Raw genomic sequence first — 17,587 nt, 5'->3', positions numbered from 1 at the left:
CCTCTGGCTCGGGTTGATCCCGTTTGGTGGCTTTCGGATCTGTCGCTCGCGCTGCTCGCGGGCTCTCCGCGCTCTCCAGCCTTCTACCACGCGAGACTTTGTCCCCGCGCAGACGTCTGAACAACCCGAAGCCCTAAGACCGCAATGTCAGTTTGAGGATCCGAGGAACATGGCGCACCCAGCATGTGTACGCGCCCATACGCCATGGTGCTGCTTTTGGACTCACCCCACGGAGCACCTGAAGCTCCGGCCGTGCCGTTGCCGTTGCCATTGCCAGCCCCCGAAGCCCCCGCGCCCGCTGCCGACGCGCGGGCAGCAACGACGCTCCAGCCAATACTGTGGCCCACGCCATCTGGTCGCACGACCAGCAGTGGCAGCGCGGCCAGGCTGTCCTTGCCTGCGCGGTCGGGCCGGTGCACGGCAATCGAGTTGGCGCCGCCTCCTCCCCCTCCGCTCGCTTGCGCGTCAGACAGCACAGCAGCAGCAGCAGCAGCAGCCGCAGCTGCCGTGACGTCGGCCCCGTCTGCGACGTCCGTAGCAGTAACAGCAGCAGCAGCAGCGTCACCGCCAGGGCCGTCCAGTGCCGGATCGATAAGGTTGTCGCCGAGCTGCTCGATCCCAAACTCATCGCCGACCTTGCCAAGTGTCGAGTCGGCCTCGACGGGACCAGCGAGCGCAGCCGCAACGTCGTGGTGGTGGTGCGCTTCCGAGCTGTGCTGCTTGCCGGCGTTGCGGAGCGCCTCTTGAATGGTGAGCTCACCAGTCGAGCCCATCACGCCAAACCACGCGTTATCCTCGGCTCCGGGTTCCGCCGGCTCGGGCGCCGTAGGGGGCGGCGGGTCCTCGGCGTCAATGACGGCGGCGGCCTGTGCGCTGCTGTACTCGTTCATGACGCGCAGGATCTCGTCCAGTGGTGGCAGCTCCACCATGGCTATCGTGTGCGGAACCGAATTGGGATAGTTGCTGAACACGCGACGGCCATCAGGGATGGGAAGGTTGTTGTCGCCCAGTCCTTCGGTGTAAGGGAGAGCCGGATACAGCGCCCCGGGGTCATAGTACTTTTCTTTGGGCGCTTGCGAGCGCCAAGTAGTGGCACGCAGTGGACCGATGGGACCCAGGTAGACGCTAAGCGGTTGCGGCAGAGTGTGGCCCTCGGCGTCGGGCATGAAAAAGTATGAAAGCGTCAGGTCGAGCGAGTTGGTGTCCATGTGGAAAACGGGGTCGACAAGCAGACGCGGTACGGGGTCGATGGGAGCCTTGGGCAGTGGATCGGTGTCGCCTAGCCCGTTGAAGAACGAGTACGAAAAGCACCCTTGAACATGTCAGCACGGCTTCCGGCGCGCTCGAGGAGAAATCACTCACAGACACCAGTGAGCACCCAGCACATCCAGTCGTCGACAGTCTCGACGGTCGCTGTACGCGTCGAGGTGACCCCGCCCTCGGTGACGGTCTGTTCGACCTCGCGCCTCCGCGAGCGGTGCCAGCCTAGTCCAGCCGCTGTACTGCCTTGCTCCTCCTCAGTGATAGCGGCCCGGGCGAGGGCATGACGTTTGGTCTTCTTCTTGCGGGGACGAGTAGAGGATTCAGCTTCCGGGATCAGATCTGGCTTTGGGTCGGTCGCCTCATCGAGGGCCGGGTCAATGCTGTCCAGCCCACCCAGCGTCTCGGGGACGGCGGCCGCACTGCCCTCAGCGTCCGTCTTGACCTGCTTGCCTGGCCGCGCGCGTGTCGTGTTCACTTCGCCGGCACCAGCCACCGCGCCCGGGGCAGACAGGTACCACCTCGACCCGCCTTCCATGTCATCGACGCCGTCCACAACGCGCACAAGGCCAACGCGTTGCAGCTCCGACACAGGGTGGCCCCTGTCGGCGTCCACCACAACCTCGTTCTTGTCCACGCGCACCAGGCGCAGCGGGTCTGAGCGAACGCCAGACTGGACCTCGACGAGCTGCACAATGGAGCCATACGTGATGACGCCGTTCTCGCGATCCAGATCGAGCTTGAAGCGCGTGCGCTGGCCCTTGTCCTCGGGCTCGGGGGGTTGAGCACGGTACAAGACGTCAAAGCGGAATGGTGACCATTTGCCAGGGCGGGCAGCGAGGGCCGGTGTGTCCGTGTCGCCATCGTCGAGCTTCATAAACTTTGTCCTCACCGTCTGGGCGTTGACACGCACGTACAGCGCAAAGGCGTCGGTGGTTGACAGACAGCTAGCCATAGACCGTGCTTTGGCCGTCTTCTGCGAGGGCTTGGACACAATGGTGAGAGGGTCCGAGACGAACGTGGCCCAAGGTTTAGGGACAAACGGAGGAGTGGAGGCGACAGCGACAGCAGCAGCTTCGTCCATGGGAGGGGTGGGAGGGATAGCGGTGGATGACTCGGCCTCCAGTACCGGATCAATGGCAGCAGCCAGGTGGTGGACAAGACCCTTGCCGTCGTCGTGGACACCTGGTTCTGGCACGTCTCCTTCTCCCAAGGACATCAAAGGGTCCATACCAGTCGCACCGAGCACGCGGCGGAGGGCGGCCTCATCAATCGGCTGGGTGGCGGAGGTAAGGGGCGTCTCGGCCTGGGGAACAACAGTCTCTCCAGTATCCAGGCCGTTGGCCGTGTGGTCGACCTCATTGTCAAGCCCCGGGGGACCGATAGAGAGCTCGAGGCGAAACTCTTTGCTCTTGCCCGTTTCCTCACCGACCCACAGGCCAGGGAAGGCGATACCGTCGGTCAGTTCGTTTCGGTCGCGGACGTTGTTGCGGTTGCGTTCCCACGGGAGTGTGCTTCCCCAGCCAGTCTTGGCTGCTGCCTCTCGCAAACGGCGACGGCGCTCTTCTCGCTCAGCCTTCTTGGTTGCACGAACGTAGAGCTCCGGGACGGGTTCTTGCTGTTCGCCGAGACGGTGCGTCTGGGTAGAGAAAGTGATATGGCCCTGTGGGGGGTCGGGGTTGGGGTGCGATGACAGTGTCACAGTGGAGAGGAGAGGTGCCAGTGGACCAGTCACACGCAGGGTTGGTGGTGGCTGCAGGATACTGTGGCTGCGTTAGCTATGCCGTGTGGCACCCAGGCAAGATGGACTGAGTCCATGCCCCGGCCATGCTCTCTGTACGTACCGACGCTCCTTTCCATAGCTCTTCTGGCCCGTCTTGGGATGCCAGACCTCGATTGTTGAGAATGTACGCTGCGCCGCGCTAATGCCAGTGGTCGGACGCGAGGCGGCAAAGTGTGAGGTGAGGGTGCGAGCAATCTTGTTCTCGCGTGGGGAATGCGGATCGTCGTCGCCATCGAGAGTGCGCTTCCTCGAAAGGTCTACAGCACGAGCCCCACTGCTTGGTCCAGCATGGGCGTTGCTGGCGGCCTCACCCTCGAGATAGGCAGCCATTGCGTCACCAGTTGCAGCACCAGTCGCGTCGTTGCCGTTGCCGCCCGCTCCACCGCCGTCGTCCCCGGTGAAGCTGTACTGGCCGGAACCGGAGATGGCATTGATTAAGAGGTCGAGGGGAGTCGCCTGGGGCGTGTCGTCGAGGAGCGAGAGCCCCTGGTCCGCCATTGTTATTGTTATCGTTTGCCGGGTCGCTTGGAACTGGAAATGGATGATGAGCAAGATGTTCTCCCACGGATGTTGTGGTCGGTTGCAGTGGCGGGAGCGTGGGAAACAAGGTAAATGGTATGTATTATGTAATAATTGTGTGACGTGTTATTATGCGCCCACTATCAAAATCCGTCATTTGGTGCGAACACGCCTCGCACTCAAACTTTGGGTACTTGAAGTCGCGGTGCATCTCTTTCTTCATTCTCATCTCATCTCTCACACCATTCCGGCGCTCACACAGTATTCCAACAGCATGCAAGCTATCGCGTTCCACCCCCCTCGACCGTCTGTCACTGATATCCCCACGAATTGTCCCCATCCCTCCCCCCTTGGCCCCTCCGCGCCTTCCCATCTCCCCCTACATCCACCCCACCCACCCACACCCACCTATGATGAGACTTGCCAACAAATTAGAGTCAAGCTCGGAGACCCTAGTGGCACCTTCGGGTTGTCCTGGTTAATGCCGAGTGTCGGCCTGTTTGACAGATCACTGAGGACCCTTCCCCCAACTCCACTTTTTGTATTCTTGCACACCTCTATGCCATGGACATGTATATTGTTACAAAAGGACACTTGGAGTGGACGCAGCGTGTGGAGTTTGGCTCAGAGACAACGATTTGATTTGGACAAGTAGAGATGATAGTTTAGGACGTCGAGGTGTCGAGGAGACAGTGTTAGGGAGCTCTCTATCGATGGCTCGCACTGCGCCGCGACAGCCATGCGTGTATGCACCAATGCCTCGCTCGCAAGCTCGCTGACCGTTAGGCGTCGGCAGCGGGCCTCGTAGCGGCGCAGCGAAACGTGCTGCCACATGGCAGTGTGGCACTTCCATGACCCACCAAGCGGACAACAAGGACCATCCTCCTACGCACGCACGGCGCTTCGCCAGCCTCCATCACCACTCCCAACCTCATACCCGGCTGCTTGAGCATCAAGAGGACCCTCAGGAAGCAAAAGGAGAAGCTGCGAATGCTTGCGCGCTCGCTGCTTCTTGGCCAGAGGCCGCTATACATCCAAGGGGACTCGAACCCCTATCCCAAGCGCTGAGTGTTCATGTTGAACTCTCTGGAAAGCATGTATACTAACCCTTATACGATGGATGTGGCGATGAAAGGCAGCAATCGAGTGACACCATGTCGAGAGGATGGAAAGGGTTGGTCGTTTGAGAACGCAGAGGGGAGGGACGTGACGAGACGCGCCGGTGGACGTGTTGCGACCGCAGTCATTGGTTGCCCGCACCATTGCCGCTCCCCCAGGAGATATCCACGGTGCCCCACGCATAGAATCCCGATTGCCTGCGGCCCAGGAGGTACGCGAGATGCGATAGCGCGAGGCGCGTGTAGTCCACGTCTGCCATCTGTGATATGTGACGGTATGGGTCCTTGATCGGAGCGTCGCGGACCTTTGCCAGCGAGGCACGTTGCGGAGTTGCCAGGGCTCGCGCTCTGGGTCGCGCTGTCGTACTCTGTATGATCCATAAAATGCAGACGCAAGCGGGACAACCTCTCCAATGCTCGCACAGAGCCGGTTTGGGGCTTGAATGGTGCATGAGGCTGCGATGACTTTGAGGCGTCGTCTCTCACGTCAGCATCGTTAAATCCGCCACACATCGCGCGTCAGTGCCCACTCGCCCCGTAGCTCATTAGCGGTGGCGCAAAGCATGTGCCCATCGCGGTCGGTCGCCTCCGCTCGTGCCGTCTCGGCTGATCGGCGGGAACATGCGATAGCCGCCGGCTCGGACAGAGTCGGAGCCTTGGTGAGACCATGTTTTACCCCCGGACCGGTCCCGCCGATCCGCGTCGCGAGCAGAGGAATAATTTCAGTGAGACATGACAGACGCGCGCGAAGGAGTGTCTCCCCCCCGGGCCCAAGGGAAAAGGTGTCACAGCGTAAAGAGGGTGTGCATCTCGTGCAGACGCAGTGCAAAAGGACTAAAGAGACAACACGGGTTGAAGAATGTAGATGGGGGAGGAGAGGGCGAGCTTAGTTCGAGCCCTCGACCTTGGCAGCAGCGACACGCTCCTTCCACCATGTCGGGTGCACGGTCATGAACTTGATGTTCTCGTGCTGCTCGATCTGCAGAAGCGTCAGAAGGAGTAGGAAAAGGTGTCGAGAAGTGGAAGAAAAGAGTAGGAAGGTCGGAGATATTGTGGACAATCTGCCACACGTCGACAACTCACCTTGTTCCAAGGCTTCCAGTCCGAGTGACGGTTCCAGACGACCTCAGGGCCCTGCGAGAGGCGGTAGAGGTAGTAGCCAGCACCGGCAACGGCACCGCCAACAACGCTGAGCGGGGGTTAGTATATGGTTTTGTGGTGTTGGGCGAGCCCTTGTTCTGCGCCACGTCGCTGCAACTCACGCGAAGATGGGGTAGGCTGTAGCCGCGTCAGCCAGGGTACTCCAAGGCGCATGGGCATGTGACTTACTCTCCACGGGGATGAACTTCTTGATCTGGGCAGCGCGCGACTGGAAAGGCAAGGTCAGCGACGTTGGGGGGGACAATAGGCGCCGGGGACGACCGGAAGGAAAGAAACAATGGAAGGATTTGCTAAAACCCTCCGCGGTGACTTCCTCGCGGTGACAGTCTTGTGACAGGCGTGGCAACTCACCATTTTGGATAGGATGAGTGGTGAGGGAGAGATGGCGGACGTCTAGATGTCTAGGGGGATGAGATGTACGAGACTGAGGACTTATAACTAAGAGCAACAGGCAAATGCAAAAGCGACGAGGAGGGGACAGGGTCGGTGGGGGATGCGTGGGGCGGAGGGTAGGACTTACTCGGACTCCTGCTGGCTGCCACTGGGTGCCGAAAAATGCACCCGCGCTTCCAATCTGCAGTGCTCGTCGTCACTGCTACAGGCGAGTTTGTTGCGTCGGGCCGCCGCCGGACGGGGTGAAAAACCCGGCCGATGTCGCGATGGAGCGATATCCCTGATGTTCCGCGGCCGGTGATAGGCCGGAGGAGGTCTTTGCCGCTCAAGGCCCGTAAAATCTGTCCATGCCTACCAGGCTTGCGCCTACAACATGGGGATGTGTATGTTTATGCTGGGACGGGGTTGCGGCTATGGACAGTCGTGACGTACAGTGTACCTTTTGCAGCTGTGGGGTGTTGTGGAGCGGGCTGTGGGGCAGGCGGCTTCCTTGCATCCCTCTCTCACTTGGCAGATTTCCACAATCTCCAACATCTTCCGTGGTGGCCGATAACGCCCGTGTGACCACACTGGACACCGTGAAGTTTTGAAGGGTTGTCGCCAATGTCCGGAGGCACTGACCTGTCGGTATGCGGTGACTCTCGGGGGCATGTGATAGTAGCCACACTGGTGGTGCTGGGTATCACAGAGGGAGGGAGGACCCACGCGGCTGGCCGGGACTGTGGCATGTGTCTCACGTACGCCCTCGGCTATGTCTGCGTCCTGGTACACTGTGTACCCCTGGCGTAGGTCTGGCGCTTGCCCGGGCACTCTGTAGGAAATGGCAGCCATCGGGACGTAGTGTACTGCAAATGTGGCACCGCCGATCATGACAGATCCCGAAGGACGACACGCTGCCACACGCCACACGTTGGTAGGGGCACACCGGGTGTCACTAAACAGCACAATGGCACTGTCGCTGAGCTACTACCGGGCAGGTAATACCCACTACACAAATACCACTGTCTTGCACGGGCAACACCTGTGTACTCACAATAAGACAAGGCCAACAAGGGGGACTCAATCTGTCATGGATCAATCTCGGTCAATGAAGAAAGGCGGCCCAACATTTTGCGTGCCTTGTTCTGCCGCACGCCTACGCCCCTCCGACATTTCGACTCCTTGACCTTGTCTCTTCGCCTCCACAATAAACCTCATACTCACTCTCTCTAAGGTGCTCGCCGCCGCCCATCTCTTGTAGCTGTCTCGACTCTCGTATAGACGCGTTCGTCTACGACACTACTATCTAATCTATCCCCCTTGTGTTACCACACCCCAGAAATCTAGCCAACCACCATGTCCAACGAGCTCGACTTTGCCAGCGACGTCAAGGAGACGGTCACCGTCACCCTTGCGCCCGAGCAGGAGCAGCGTTACGAGCGCATCACCCGTGGCCTCCAGGAGGTTACCAGCGGTGACATTATTCGCAAGGTCCTTGCCGATGGCGAGACCCCCCGCCTCTACTGGGGTGAGTTTATCCACAAGATACGTTTTGAGATGTGACGCTGATGGGTGCAGGTACCGCTACTACTGGCCGCCGTGGGTGTTTTGTCAACATGTTCAGACAGACACGCTTTTCTGACCTCTGCTCGCAGCCCACATTGCCTACTGCGTGCCCCTTATGAAGATTGCCGACTTCCTCACTGCTGGCGTCCACGTCAAGATTCTCCTTGCCGGTTGGTTTACCCGACGTGATATGAATGCGTGCTGACACCTTACAGATGTGCACGGTTTCCTCGACGCCGGCAAGTCGACCTGGGAGTCGCTTGCGCACCGTGTCAAGTACTACTCGTTCCTCCTCCACGCCGTGTTCACCTCGCTCGGCGTGCCCACCGACAAGCTCGAGTTCGTCACAGGCTCCAGCTACCAGCTCACCCCTGAGTACACCCTGGACATGTACAAGTGAGTCGTCAAAAGTGGCACATGTGTATCTAACTGCCAGGTTCCACGCTCTTACTACCGTCAACGCCGCTGCCCACGCCGGTGCTGATGTCGTCAAGGAGTCGGACTCGCCCGTCATGAGCTCGCTCCTCTACCCTGGTCTCCAGGCCCTCGACGAGCAGTACCTCGACGTCCACATGCAGTTCGGTGGTGTTGACCAGCGCAAGATCTTCATGTACGCAGCCCACTACCTTCCCCGTCTCGGCTACGCCAAGCGCGCGCACCTTATGAACGCCATGGTCCCCGGCCTCTCGGGCGGCAAGATGTCGTCGTCGGAACCCAAGTCCAAGATTGACTTCCTCGACTCGGCCGCCGACATCAAGTCCAAGCTCAAGGCTGCTCTCTGCACTCCCGGTGTTGTCGAGGGCAACGGTGTTCTTGCCTTCCTCAAGAACGTCCTGATCCCCGTCCAGGAGCTGCGCGAGGAGCAGGCCGCTGCCCGTGGCGAGCAGCGCTACAATGGCGCCGGCTCGTTTGCCAAGGCCGACTCCCCCGTCGGCACCCTCTTCTCGATCTCGCGCCCCGAGAAGTTTGGCGGCGACATGCACTTTGCTTCGTACCAGGCCCTCGAGGATGCCTACGTCAAGGAGGAGGTCCACCCCGGAGACCTCAAGGGCGGTGTCACCGAGGCGCTTATTGCCCTCCTCGGCCCCATCCGCAAGGCCTTTGACGAGTCGCCCGAGTGGCAGGCGGCCGAGGCGGCTGCTTACCCGGGCGCCTCGGTCCTTGATGGCCCCGGCGGCCCCAAGGTCAAGGAGGTCAAGAAGGTCAAGGCCCCCAAGGCCGACAAGCCCAACCGCCCCCCTACTGAAGAAGAGCGTGCTGCCCTCCGCGCCAAGAAGGAGGAGGAGAAGGCCGCCAAGGCCGCGGCCAAGGCTGCCGCCGCCGGCCCCAGCACCGCTGTCCTCAACACCAACATGCCCAAGCTTAAGCTTCTCTCCAAGGGCAAGGTGCGCGACATTTACGCACTCCCCGACGCCGCGGACGCCGACAAGCTCCTCTTTGTCGCTACCGACAGGATAAGCGCGTACGACGTCATCATGGAGAACGGTATCCCCCAGAAGGGCGCCACCTTGACCAACCTCTCCATGTTCTGGTTCCACAAGCTCCGTCACGTCATCCCCAACCACGTCCTCGTCCCCTCGATCGAGGGTGATGCCCCCGCCGCTCTCGCTGGCACCACCACTGCCTGGGAGGAGTTCCCTCGTTCGCTCGACGAGTACCGCGAGCAGCTCGAGGGCCGCAGCATGATTGTCAAGAAGTGCGAGGTTGTCAAGATTGAGGCCATTGTCCGTGGCTACATTACCGGCTCGGCTTGGTCCGAGTACAAGAAGTCGCAGACTGTCCACACCATCCCCATGCCTGCTGGCCTTGTCGAGTCGCAGAAGCTCGCCCAGCCCATCTTCACCCCTTCGACCAAGGCCGACCTCGGCGACCACGACGAGAACATTCACCCCGACAAGTGCAAGGACATTTGCGGCGCCGAGCTCGCGGCCGAGATTGAGAAGGTTGCCATCCAGCTCTACACCGAGGCTGCCGAGTACGCCTCTGCCCGTGGCCTCATCCTTGCCGACACCAAGTTTGAGTTTGGTCTCCTTGACACCCCCAACGGCAAGCAGCTCATCCTCATCGACGAGGCCCTCACCCCTGACTCGTCGCGCTACTGGTCGGCCGCCGCCTACAAGGAGGGCCAGCCCCAGGCCTCGTTTGACAAGCAGTACCTCCGCGACTGGCTCACCAACGGTGGCCTCAAGGCCAAGGAGGGCGTTACCCTCCCCGAGGACGTTGTTGCCGAGACCAAGGCAAAGTACGAGGAGGCCCGCGACCGTGTCATGGGTAACGGCAAGTTTGCTGCCTAAAACCGGCGTAGTTTCTTTTTTAGAGTCGTCATAGTGATCATCTCGGTGCATTGATTGTGCTAAGGGATACAGTGTGGGATATATATGTGCAGTGTGCAGCGTGCAGTGAAGAAGTGAAGCGGAGGCGTTAGCGTTATGGCGCGTCAAGGTATGGCGAGCGCGCCCGGTCGTTGTGTCGGTGGGTTGCTAGCAGCCTGTCTCTACGCGGGGACACCTTCCCACTCGTACACGGCGTAGGCGTTGACTCGGCCGCGGATCATCATCCTGGTGTTCTTGACCGTTTTTGTGCGCTTCCACCAACTGTTGTTGCTGTTGTTGGGTCCGTCAGTGACGGGAGCCTGACCGGGCGTGTCCGACCACGCAGCAAGCTCGAATGCGTGGGCCTTGTGTTCGTTTTCCTGGATCTTGCGTAGTGCTTGTTCACGGCGAAGGCGGTTGCGGAAACGGACCCAGGAGGAGATCTGGAGTGTCAGTGAGGGGGGCAGCTCTGCAGCATCACTGCTTGGACACCTACCTTCATGGCCAGGAGCAGCGCACAGATCACGAGCACAATAATACCAGCCGCAATGGCCGCGCGCACGATGGTACTGCTCGAGAATGAATATCCAGAACCCGCAGAGCTCGCTGTCTCTACGTGCGCTGTGTTTGTTGTTGTTGGTGTTGCTGTTTCGTTGGACATGGTGTGAGAGACGCGTTGCGGTGGATGTTGCGGGATTGAAGGTACGGGCGGAGCTTGAGGCGTATAGGAGGCGTCGTGTCGTACGTCTCGCTGCCGGTGTGGTCTACACCAGCGGTGCCAATGTGATAGGGATGTCGCCCGTGGACGGCGGGGTGGTCGTTGGAAGTATCAGTGTCGTGCGAGCGTGTCGAGCATGCAAAGATGGTTGGGACAGAGATGCAACGAACGCTCGTCATAACAAACCCCCGGTGGCGACTGGACCCACACGGGCGGTGCCACACCGGGATATCGCCGTCCGACGGGGGGTCGCTGGCTGGTGGGATTTGCTCCCGTCGCTGTCCGTCCTCTGTGGGTTCGCCGTCCAAGTGCTTAGAGCATATCCATCGCCGAACGAGAGCTGTAGCGTAGACACCACCACTCACCATGCTCCGCCAACCACTCCTCCGCGCGCTCCCCCGCGTCGCCCCCCGCCAGGCCCGCGCCGCCTCGCACGGCCCATCCTACAACCAGCCCTCCGGCTACCTTTTCGGCGAGAAGGTGAGCCTCTCCCAACGACACCATCGACAATTCGAGTTGCCACTTGTCGCAACCTCGAAGCCGACGGTGTGGCGCGTCGATGGGAGGGAACAAGTTTGATGGGGGCCATGAGCACCCAGAGCGTGTGTGGGACACGTATCTGGTGCATGCCCGCGGATTTCCTGCCCCCGAACGCCAGCCCGTCGCCGCGCCCACACACCCGTCCGGTTATGAGATAGCTACTGACGTTCAGATCCCCAAGGGCCAGAAGCGCCAGCGCGAGTCGTGGGAGTGAGTCACCCCGAGATCAGCAGAGGAGAGTATACTGATAGGCAGGACCATCTTCTACGTCGGCATGGGTGGCAGCGTCGCACTGGTGACTGTCATGTTCGCCTACCGCCCCGACACTAGGTGCGTGATTGTGTCCATGGTGTAGCGACGCGTTGCTGATGTTCCTCTTCTCCGACTCCCCCGCGCCCTTCTATGTCTCTACGTCTGAACTCTTGGCCGTGTCCGCTGCAAATACAACCCCTCGATGCGCTGGTTCGACGACATTTGCTCGACTTGAACCCAACGTCATTGCCACTTGTCAATCCGTGTTCCCCGACCGCGTCTTGCACCCAACAGCATCCAGACCTGGGCCCTTCAGGAGGCCAAGGCGCGCATGGAGGCGCGCGGCGAGACCGTCGAGTACAAGCCCTCGCAGCCTTAAACCAGACCATCATGCAAACCGTAGACTCATTGCCAGTGTGGACGTGTGGAGGGCGCTGGAGCTGGCCCTGTCGTCCAGTGAGATGCCTCGGGTCAGTCAGGAGGTAGGCTCGCAGAGCCCCCCAGGCGCAGAAGCTGTTGAAATTGGCGAGTTGCAGCGTGTAGAGAGGACAGAGCGTGTGGAGTGCTGGTGTCAGAGTGCTGGGGGTTAGAGTGCAGGTCGAAAGAGGCACGAAAACACGTGCAGGAGGCAGATGGGGCAAAGATCGGAAGACGCTGGTCGCCGAGATTGCTGGATCATTTTGGACTTGCTCCAATTCCTCACAACAACAACAATGTCCATTCCAGTGCGCGCAGCACTCCGCCGGTCCACCCGTCACATTGCGCCTACCTTTGCCCGCGCAGCGTCGACCTCTAGCACCAGCGGGTCTACGTCGAACTCGTCAGGCTTGCCAGCCAGCTCATCATCGTCGGCGTCCTCGTCGTCATCCTCGTCCTCCTCCACTCCCCCTCCTCCAAAGCCCAAACGCAGCTCCGCCTGGCTCGCCCTCTCTCTCGTCCCCGTGGCAGCCTACTACCTGTGGCCCCAGTCCAAAAAGCCTCTCAACCCTCAATCATATTCTGAGCATGCCATCTCCTCCAACGAGCGCATTTCGCCAAAGCACGTCGTCCTGGGTGTCCCCGTCAGCCCCTCGGAGCTGCCCCAGTTCGCCCAAGATGCAGTCACTCTGCGCGGACAGCACCCGGCACCGGGCGAGGTTGTCGTCCAGCACGTCATGGTCAAGAACCCGGCTCTCATGATCGAGCGCCCGTACACGCCCATCAACGACGTTGCGGCCGAGGGCGAGATGAAGATGGTCGTCAAGCGTGTCCGCGGTGGAGAAGTTGGACGGTGAGCTTGACGGCGAATCTTCTGTTGAGCTGACAGCACTTAGCTTGGTGCACTCGCTCACTCCCCCGGACAATGTCGGTCTCCGCGGTCCCATCACGACCGTCTCGCTCAAACCGGACAACTACGACACCGTCATCATGGTGTCCACTGGCACGGCTGTGGCGCCGTTCCTCCAGCTGCTCGCAAAGGCACCGACCACGGTGGGGACGCAGTTCAAGCTGCTCCACATGCACCCCCTTGCGGGCGAGGATTGGTCGGCGCCCCTCCTGACTCCCTTGCAGCAAAAGTGGGGTGGCAAGCTCGACTTGAAGCGTATCCCGCCTGGTAGTGTTAGGAAGGACGACATGCAGCAAGCCCTCGCAGGCTCTGGCCGCGTGCTCGTTCTCGTGTGCCTCCCTACCCAGTAAGTCCGCTACCAAGGCCAGTTTGCTACACAAGCTGACAATCTAGGCTCATGCGTCCTCTGTGTGGACCCCTCACTCCCAACCTCCAGCAAGGCCCCCTGACGGGTATGCTCGCAGAGCTGGGCCTCGATGGCAGCCAGGTCTGGAAACTCGAGTAGAACCAGCTAGAAGCAGCAGACATATGAGGTCATTCGACATTAGCCGAGGCAGAATCACATATGCAGGGTATCTAGATGTGTCTCTATTACAACGTCTTGTCGGCTGTTTCTCGCCTAGTATGTGGTGTTGGCACCGTGACGGACAGACGGCATGTCTTGCAGCTCGACCTCCTTGCTCTGGACCTCGTATCCCATCTCCTCGGGCTCCTCCGTGGGGCTCTTTTCGTTGTCGCTCAGACCCTCGAGCTTCTCCTCCTGCACCTTTTCGTCGCCCTCGGGAGGCGTATCCACAATGGTGGGCGGGATGCGCGCCATGGCATCGAGGTATCGTTCCGAAGTCTCCAAGTTTTGTCCGGCCGAGATGGCCTTGAGAATCTGCCACTTTGACCGCTCGTGAAGCTGCCTCCTCACACTCCGCTGGTAGAAGGTCGTCACGACGTCGAGGGGCCAGTCGTTCGGTGCCTTCTTCAGCACCTCCTTGACGTCCAGGTGGATGCCCTGTGCTGACAGCAGCTCGGCCGTGCGCGTCGTGTTGCCTCCGTCGCGCATGTACGCGCCGAGAAGCTCTCGCACGAGCTTGTGCTGAGTGTCCGAGTCGACCGTGCCCCGACGTTTACGGCCCTCTCCCATGGCAGCCCAAGTGACGAGCTCAGGAGCGTGGGTGACAATCTCACGAGCGACCTTGGGCGGCACGACCTCGCCTCCTTGGGTGCAGTAGTTTTGGGCCGAGACAGAGTCGGGCAGGTCGCGGACAAGCAGAGCCAATGCCGCCCTGTCACGTCCGAGACGGCCGAAAACGATAACGCGCTCCATTACCAGCGCTTTCAAAAGCTGCTCCAGTCGGCTGGACGCCTGGTCAAGGTCGTAATGCTGGCTCCCTTGTAAGAACAGCATTAGCTTGAGGCGCAACGTCTTGAACGGCGTGGCAGGCGCTATGTCGGCGAAGAAGACTGGGTAGCCTTGTGGCTCCTTCAAGAGGCGGTACTCGGCATCTGTATTGGGTAAGCTTGATACCTCAGCGGGACGTAAATTAGCTTACCCAGTTCCTCAAGATGATACTTGATACCGTCGTCGTGCACCATCTCGGCAGCCTGCTCCAGCAGTCGCGACAGTAAAGCCTCGTTCAATTCGCGGTTGGGCGACCGCTTGCCAATGACCACATGCTCGAGATAACGGTGGGCAACATCATTGTCGAGGGCCTGCAAGTCTTGGAACAGCTGGGCGTCGTCGACTTTGACCTTGGCAGCTTTCGTGATCAACAGCTGGAAGTCAGTTTGGCGGTCATGGGCACCTGGCAACTCACGTTCAGACACTGTTCTGGATCGCGCTTCACTAGCCACAGAGCATACTGACGCAGCTGCTCTGGGTCTTGGACATTCTCAAGCTCCTTGACCAGCTCACCGACTGGGTCAGCGCAGAGGCGGTTAGGGGTGGGTTCCTCGGCAATTCTACCAGTCAGCCTCGTCCAGACAGTACACAACTCACTCCTTGAGAAGCTCCAAGACACGGTCTGTGCGGCCTTGCTGCTTCATGACCCTGCTGAGAACATACTTCCTGTTTGCAAGGAAGGGCTCAAGCTCCGAGAGGACAACGTCATTCTTGGATTCAAGCAGCTTCAGGAGCTCGGTCGTCTGGCCCTCGTCCGCAAGCAACTTGGCAAACGTGTTGTCAATGACAATGTCAATCTTGGCCGAGTCGGCGCCTCGCGAGCCATGGCCCTTACGGCGAGACGTGCGCGTCTTGCGGAGGAATTCGGTAAGCATACTCTTGGCACTGTCGTAGAGAGCGAGGCGAAGGTCGTTCTTCTCCGAGTCTTCATGGCTGGTGGCGTTCCGTTCAAGAAAATCGGTGACTGGGTGGGTCAGTAATCACACTCTCAAGGCCGGAAGCACCCACTGATCTCGTCCACCGTCCCCGTCTTGGCCAGAATGGGCCTCAGGCCGTCCATAACTGTCACCTCCTCGGCCGTTCCAATAACCTTCCCGCGGTATTCTGGGAACAGACGAACAACAAGGCGTGCGTCAATTTTCCCCTTGGAAAAGTAGTCTCCCGCTCGCTCAAACACCGTCTCCAGCATGAGATTGGAGGCGAGGTAGAGATGGAGAAGCCGAAGTGTGGCAGAGTGAGTGGCCTGGGCTGTTAGGTCTACACAAGGGCACAAGGGCAGGGCACCTACTTTATCGCCCTCAATCTCTCCCCGTCGTCCCTTTCGTCGCTCCTCATCGACAAGAGCAATGGCCTCGTCCATCTTGCGTTCAGCGCACAGCTGCTCCAATCGAAGGATTGGTGGTGTGGGTGTCAGGCCCTGCACACTATGGCGCCCGATAAGAAGAGTCTCGGCAATGGTCGACGAGGTCGGCACATCGCGAGGACCAGAGCTCATTGTGAGAAGCGATGGTTCAGACGATACCTTTACAGGCTGCCTCTTGAACTTTGGCGACGACGGTGGGGTTAGACCAGAACCGGGGAGAGGCTCCTCATTGGGTGATTCGGATCGCGTTTCAGCAGTGTCCGCGTCTGGACCCAGCTCAGTGTCAGACTTGCTCTCCGGCGATGGCAGGGCCAGAACGGGTTTGATGGGCGAGAGCTTTCCACTGAGGAGCGTGAACGATGCAGTCGCCATTCGCTCATCTCGGATAAAGTCTCGAATCGCGACACCATAGGGAGAATAGCTGAGCTGGAATGTGCCGAGCGTTGGCTCCAGAGAAATAGTCTGCACAGGATGGTCCAGCTCGTTTATCGAATGGATCGTTATAGTGTTGTTGCGCAACAGGGCGATGATGTAACCCGACTCCACAGCTGCAAGGATCAGAACCCTTTCATACGTGTACCACTCACCAATTGACAACGGATGCTCGCTCCATTCCATAGTTCCACGCTCGGGGTCACCCTGGCCACTGAGGAAGACACCCATGGTGTTCTGGCCAGTGTAGCTGGTGACGAGGAACTGGTTCTCGCCGGGAATGACGACGGTGTTGGGGTTGGGCACAAAGTCGCCCGCGTCACCAATCTGCGACACGGGCAAGACCTCCGTCATGGACGCGTCCGACAGGTCAATCACACAGTATGCCAACCCAAAGTCTGTTGGTAGCGCAGCGCAAAAGTAAGTCGAGAACAGCGCATGACTGGTCGGTGGCGAAGGGAGGGGGATTTCCTGGATGGGTTAACATGAGGTTACGACAGGCGACCCACCTTTACTGAGGTCATGCGCGTCCCAAGCCTGTAGATAACAAGACCCTTGCGCTTGACAACCACTATCGTCATATCTGTGACGTTGTCGGTTTCCAGCCCTAGGTCGAGCTCATCGTCGTTGAGTGCCACCGATACGACGCCGCGGATGGGCGGGATCTGACTGCTGGGTACAGGTTCGAGGTTGGGGAGCGATAGAGGGTGCAGTGTGCCGTCTGAAAGAACAAAGCACCGCCCGACCTTGGGCAGTAAGACGATCTTGCTGATAGGACGCGCAGGGAAGACCTTGTGCTTGGTCTGCAGCTTCCACCCTCGATTCTGAGGTGTCAGTGAATGGGTCTGTAGTTGCCGTATGTCACTACCCACCTCGCTTGTACCAGCGTTGCCATCATATATCCACCACTCGATGACACCGTCGGATCCGCCAACATACATGTTGTTCGCATAGCCCTCTACGCAGCGCACCTCGTGCTCATCGGGCGAGGTCGGCACCGGGCCCGCCGGCAGAGGCGGAGACGTGTGTGACCGTGTTGGTGAGGTTGGTGGGGGTGACGCCGTACCAGGAGACACCCCGGCTGCTCTTTGAGTCACCCCAGCTGCAAACTGGGAAACGGAAGAGAAGAGCGAGGCGGTAGCTTGCTGTACGGGCTCAGGCGAGATGAGAGCTGTGAGGTCAGAGCCATGTGGGGAACGAGACACCTACCTGGCGAGTCAAAGTCAAGAAGGTCGCGGCTTGAATACAGATCAGACAGCACAGGCTGCACGATGTAAGGCTCCTGTTCGATGTACGATGCCATTGTGGGCGGTGTGGTCGTTACCACCGTTTGAGTGTTCGTTATGGATCGATGGACGCTTCGGTGTTCTCCACCGCCGCCCGTCGCGCATCTCGACAACGTCACTGCGGCATGGGTGTGTGGACGGTCTGATACATTTGCTTCCGGTGCGGGGTAAAACTACACGATGTA

General features: G+C 59.8%; 7 protein-coding genes and 1 non-coding gene across 8 annotated transcripts; 3 read left to right on the top strand and 5 right to left on the bottom strand.

Annotated features, from left to right (window-relative positions):
- Positions 1-83: 83 nt before the first annotated feature.
- On the bottom strand, positions 84-3,541 carry EHS24_007760 (uncharacterized protein; the record flags this gene model as incomplete). Its single annotated transcript, XM_028623104.1, has 4 exons — positions 84-133; positions 227-1,312; positions 1,363-3,023; positions 3,105-3,541. 4 exons carry the CDS (start codon positions 3,539-3,541, stop codon positions 84-86), a joined length of 3,234 nt encoding a protein of 1,077 aa, XP_028476997.1.
- Positions 3,542-4,591: 1,050 nt separating this feature from the next.
- EHS24_007759 lies at positions 4,592-4,686 on the bottom strand. Its single transcript has one exon. It is a non-coding gene; the product is annotated as a tRNA-Gly (tRNA).
- An 880-nt stretch (positions 4,687-5,566) lies between these two features.
- Positions 5,567-6,195, bottom strand: EHS24_007758 (uncharacterized protein; the record flags this gene model as incomplete). Its single annotated transcript, XM_028623103.1, has 5 exons — positions 5,567-5,659; positions 5,764-5,869; positions 5,943-5,958; positions 6,010-6,049; positions 6,193-6,195. 5 exons carry the CDS (start codon positions 6,193-6,195, stop codon positions 5,567-5,569), a joined length of 258 nt encoding a protein of 85 aa, XP_028476996.1.
- Positions 6,196-7,569: 1,374 nt separating this feature from the next.
- On the top strand, positions 7,570-10,073 carry EHS24_007757 (uncharacterized protein; the record flags this gene model as incomplete). The annotated part of the gene is made up of 5 exons (XM_028623102.1): positions 7,570-7,741; positions 7,792-7,812; positions 7,869-7,949; positions 7,995-8,175; positions 8,216-10,073. The coding sequence occupies 5 exons, from the start codon at positions 7,570-7,572 to the stop codon at positions 10,071-10,073; spliced, it is 2,313 nt and encodes a 770-aa protein (XP_028476995.1).
- A 200-nt stretch (positions 10,074-10,273) lies between these two features.
- Positions 10,274-10,752, bottom strand: EHS24_007756 (uncharacterized protein; the record flags this gene model as incomplete). Its single annotated transcript, XM_028623101.1, has 2 exons — positions 10,274-10,534; positions 10,588-10,752. 2 exons carry the CDS (start codon positions 10,750-10,752, stop codon positions 10,274-10,276), a joined length of 426 nt encoding a protein of 141 aa, XP_028476994.1.
- A 423-nt stretch (positions 10,753-11,175) lies between these two features.
- On the top strand, positions 11,176-11,980 carry EHS24_007755 (uncharacterized protein; the record flags this gene model as incomplete). The annotated part of the gene is made up of 4 exons (XM_028623100.1): positions 11,176-11,289; positions 11,522-11,559; positions 11,605-11,679; positions 11,896-11,980. The coding sequence occupies 4 exons, from the start codon at positions 11,176-11,178 to the stop codon at positions 11,978-11,980; spliced, it is 312 nt and encodes a 103-aa protein (XP_028476993.1).
- A 334-nt stretch (positions 11,981-12,314) lies between these two features.
- On the top strand, positions 12,315-13,433 carry EHS24_007754 (uncharacterized protein; the record flags this gene model as incomplete). The annotated part of the gene is made up of 3 exons (XM_028623099.1): positions 12,315-12,871; positions 12,915-13,274; positions 13,322-13,433. 3 exons carry the CDS (start codon positions 12,315-12,317, stop codon positions 13,431-13,433), a joined length of 1,029 nt encoding a protein of 342 aa, XP_028476992.1.
- A 114-nt stretch (positions 13,434-13,547) lies between these two features.
- On the bottom strand, positions 13,548-17,419 carry EHS24_007753 (uncharacterized protein; the record flags this gene model as incomplete). Its single annotated transcript, XM_028623098.1, has 10 exons — positions 13,548-14,425; positions 14,473-14,695; positions 14,737-14,881; positions 14,919-15,285; positions 15,330-15,564; positions 15,610-16,232; positions 16,272-16,587; positions 16,626-16,940; positions 16,989-17,287; positions 17,326-17,419. 10 exons carry the CDS (start codon positions 17,417-17,419, stop codon positions 13,548-13,550), a joined length of 3,495 nt encoding a protein of 1,164 aa, XP_028476991.1.
- Positions 17,420-17,587: the final 168 nt, after the last annotated feature.

The sequence above is a fragment of the Apiotrichum porosum genome (genome assembly GCF_003942205.1).
Source record: "Apiotrichum porosum strain DSM 27194 chromosome Unknown scaffold_5, whole genome shotgun sequence".
In the NCBI taxonomy this organism is placed as follows: Eukaryota; Fungi; Basidiomycota; class Tremellomycetes; order Trichosporonales; family Trichosporonaceae; genus Apiotrichum; species Apiotrichum porosum.
Note: the sequence above shows the minus strand (reverse complement) of the source record. Positions and strands in the feature narration are given on the sequence as shown.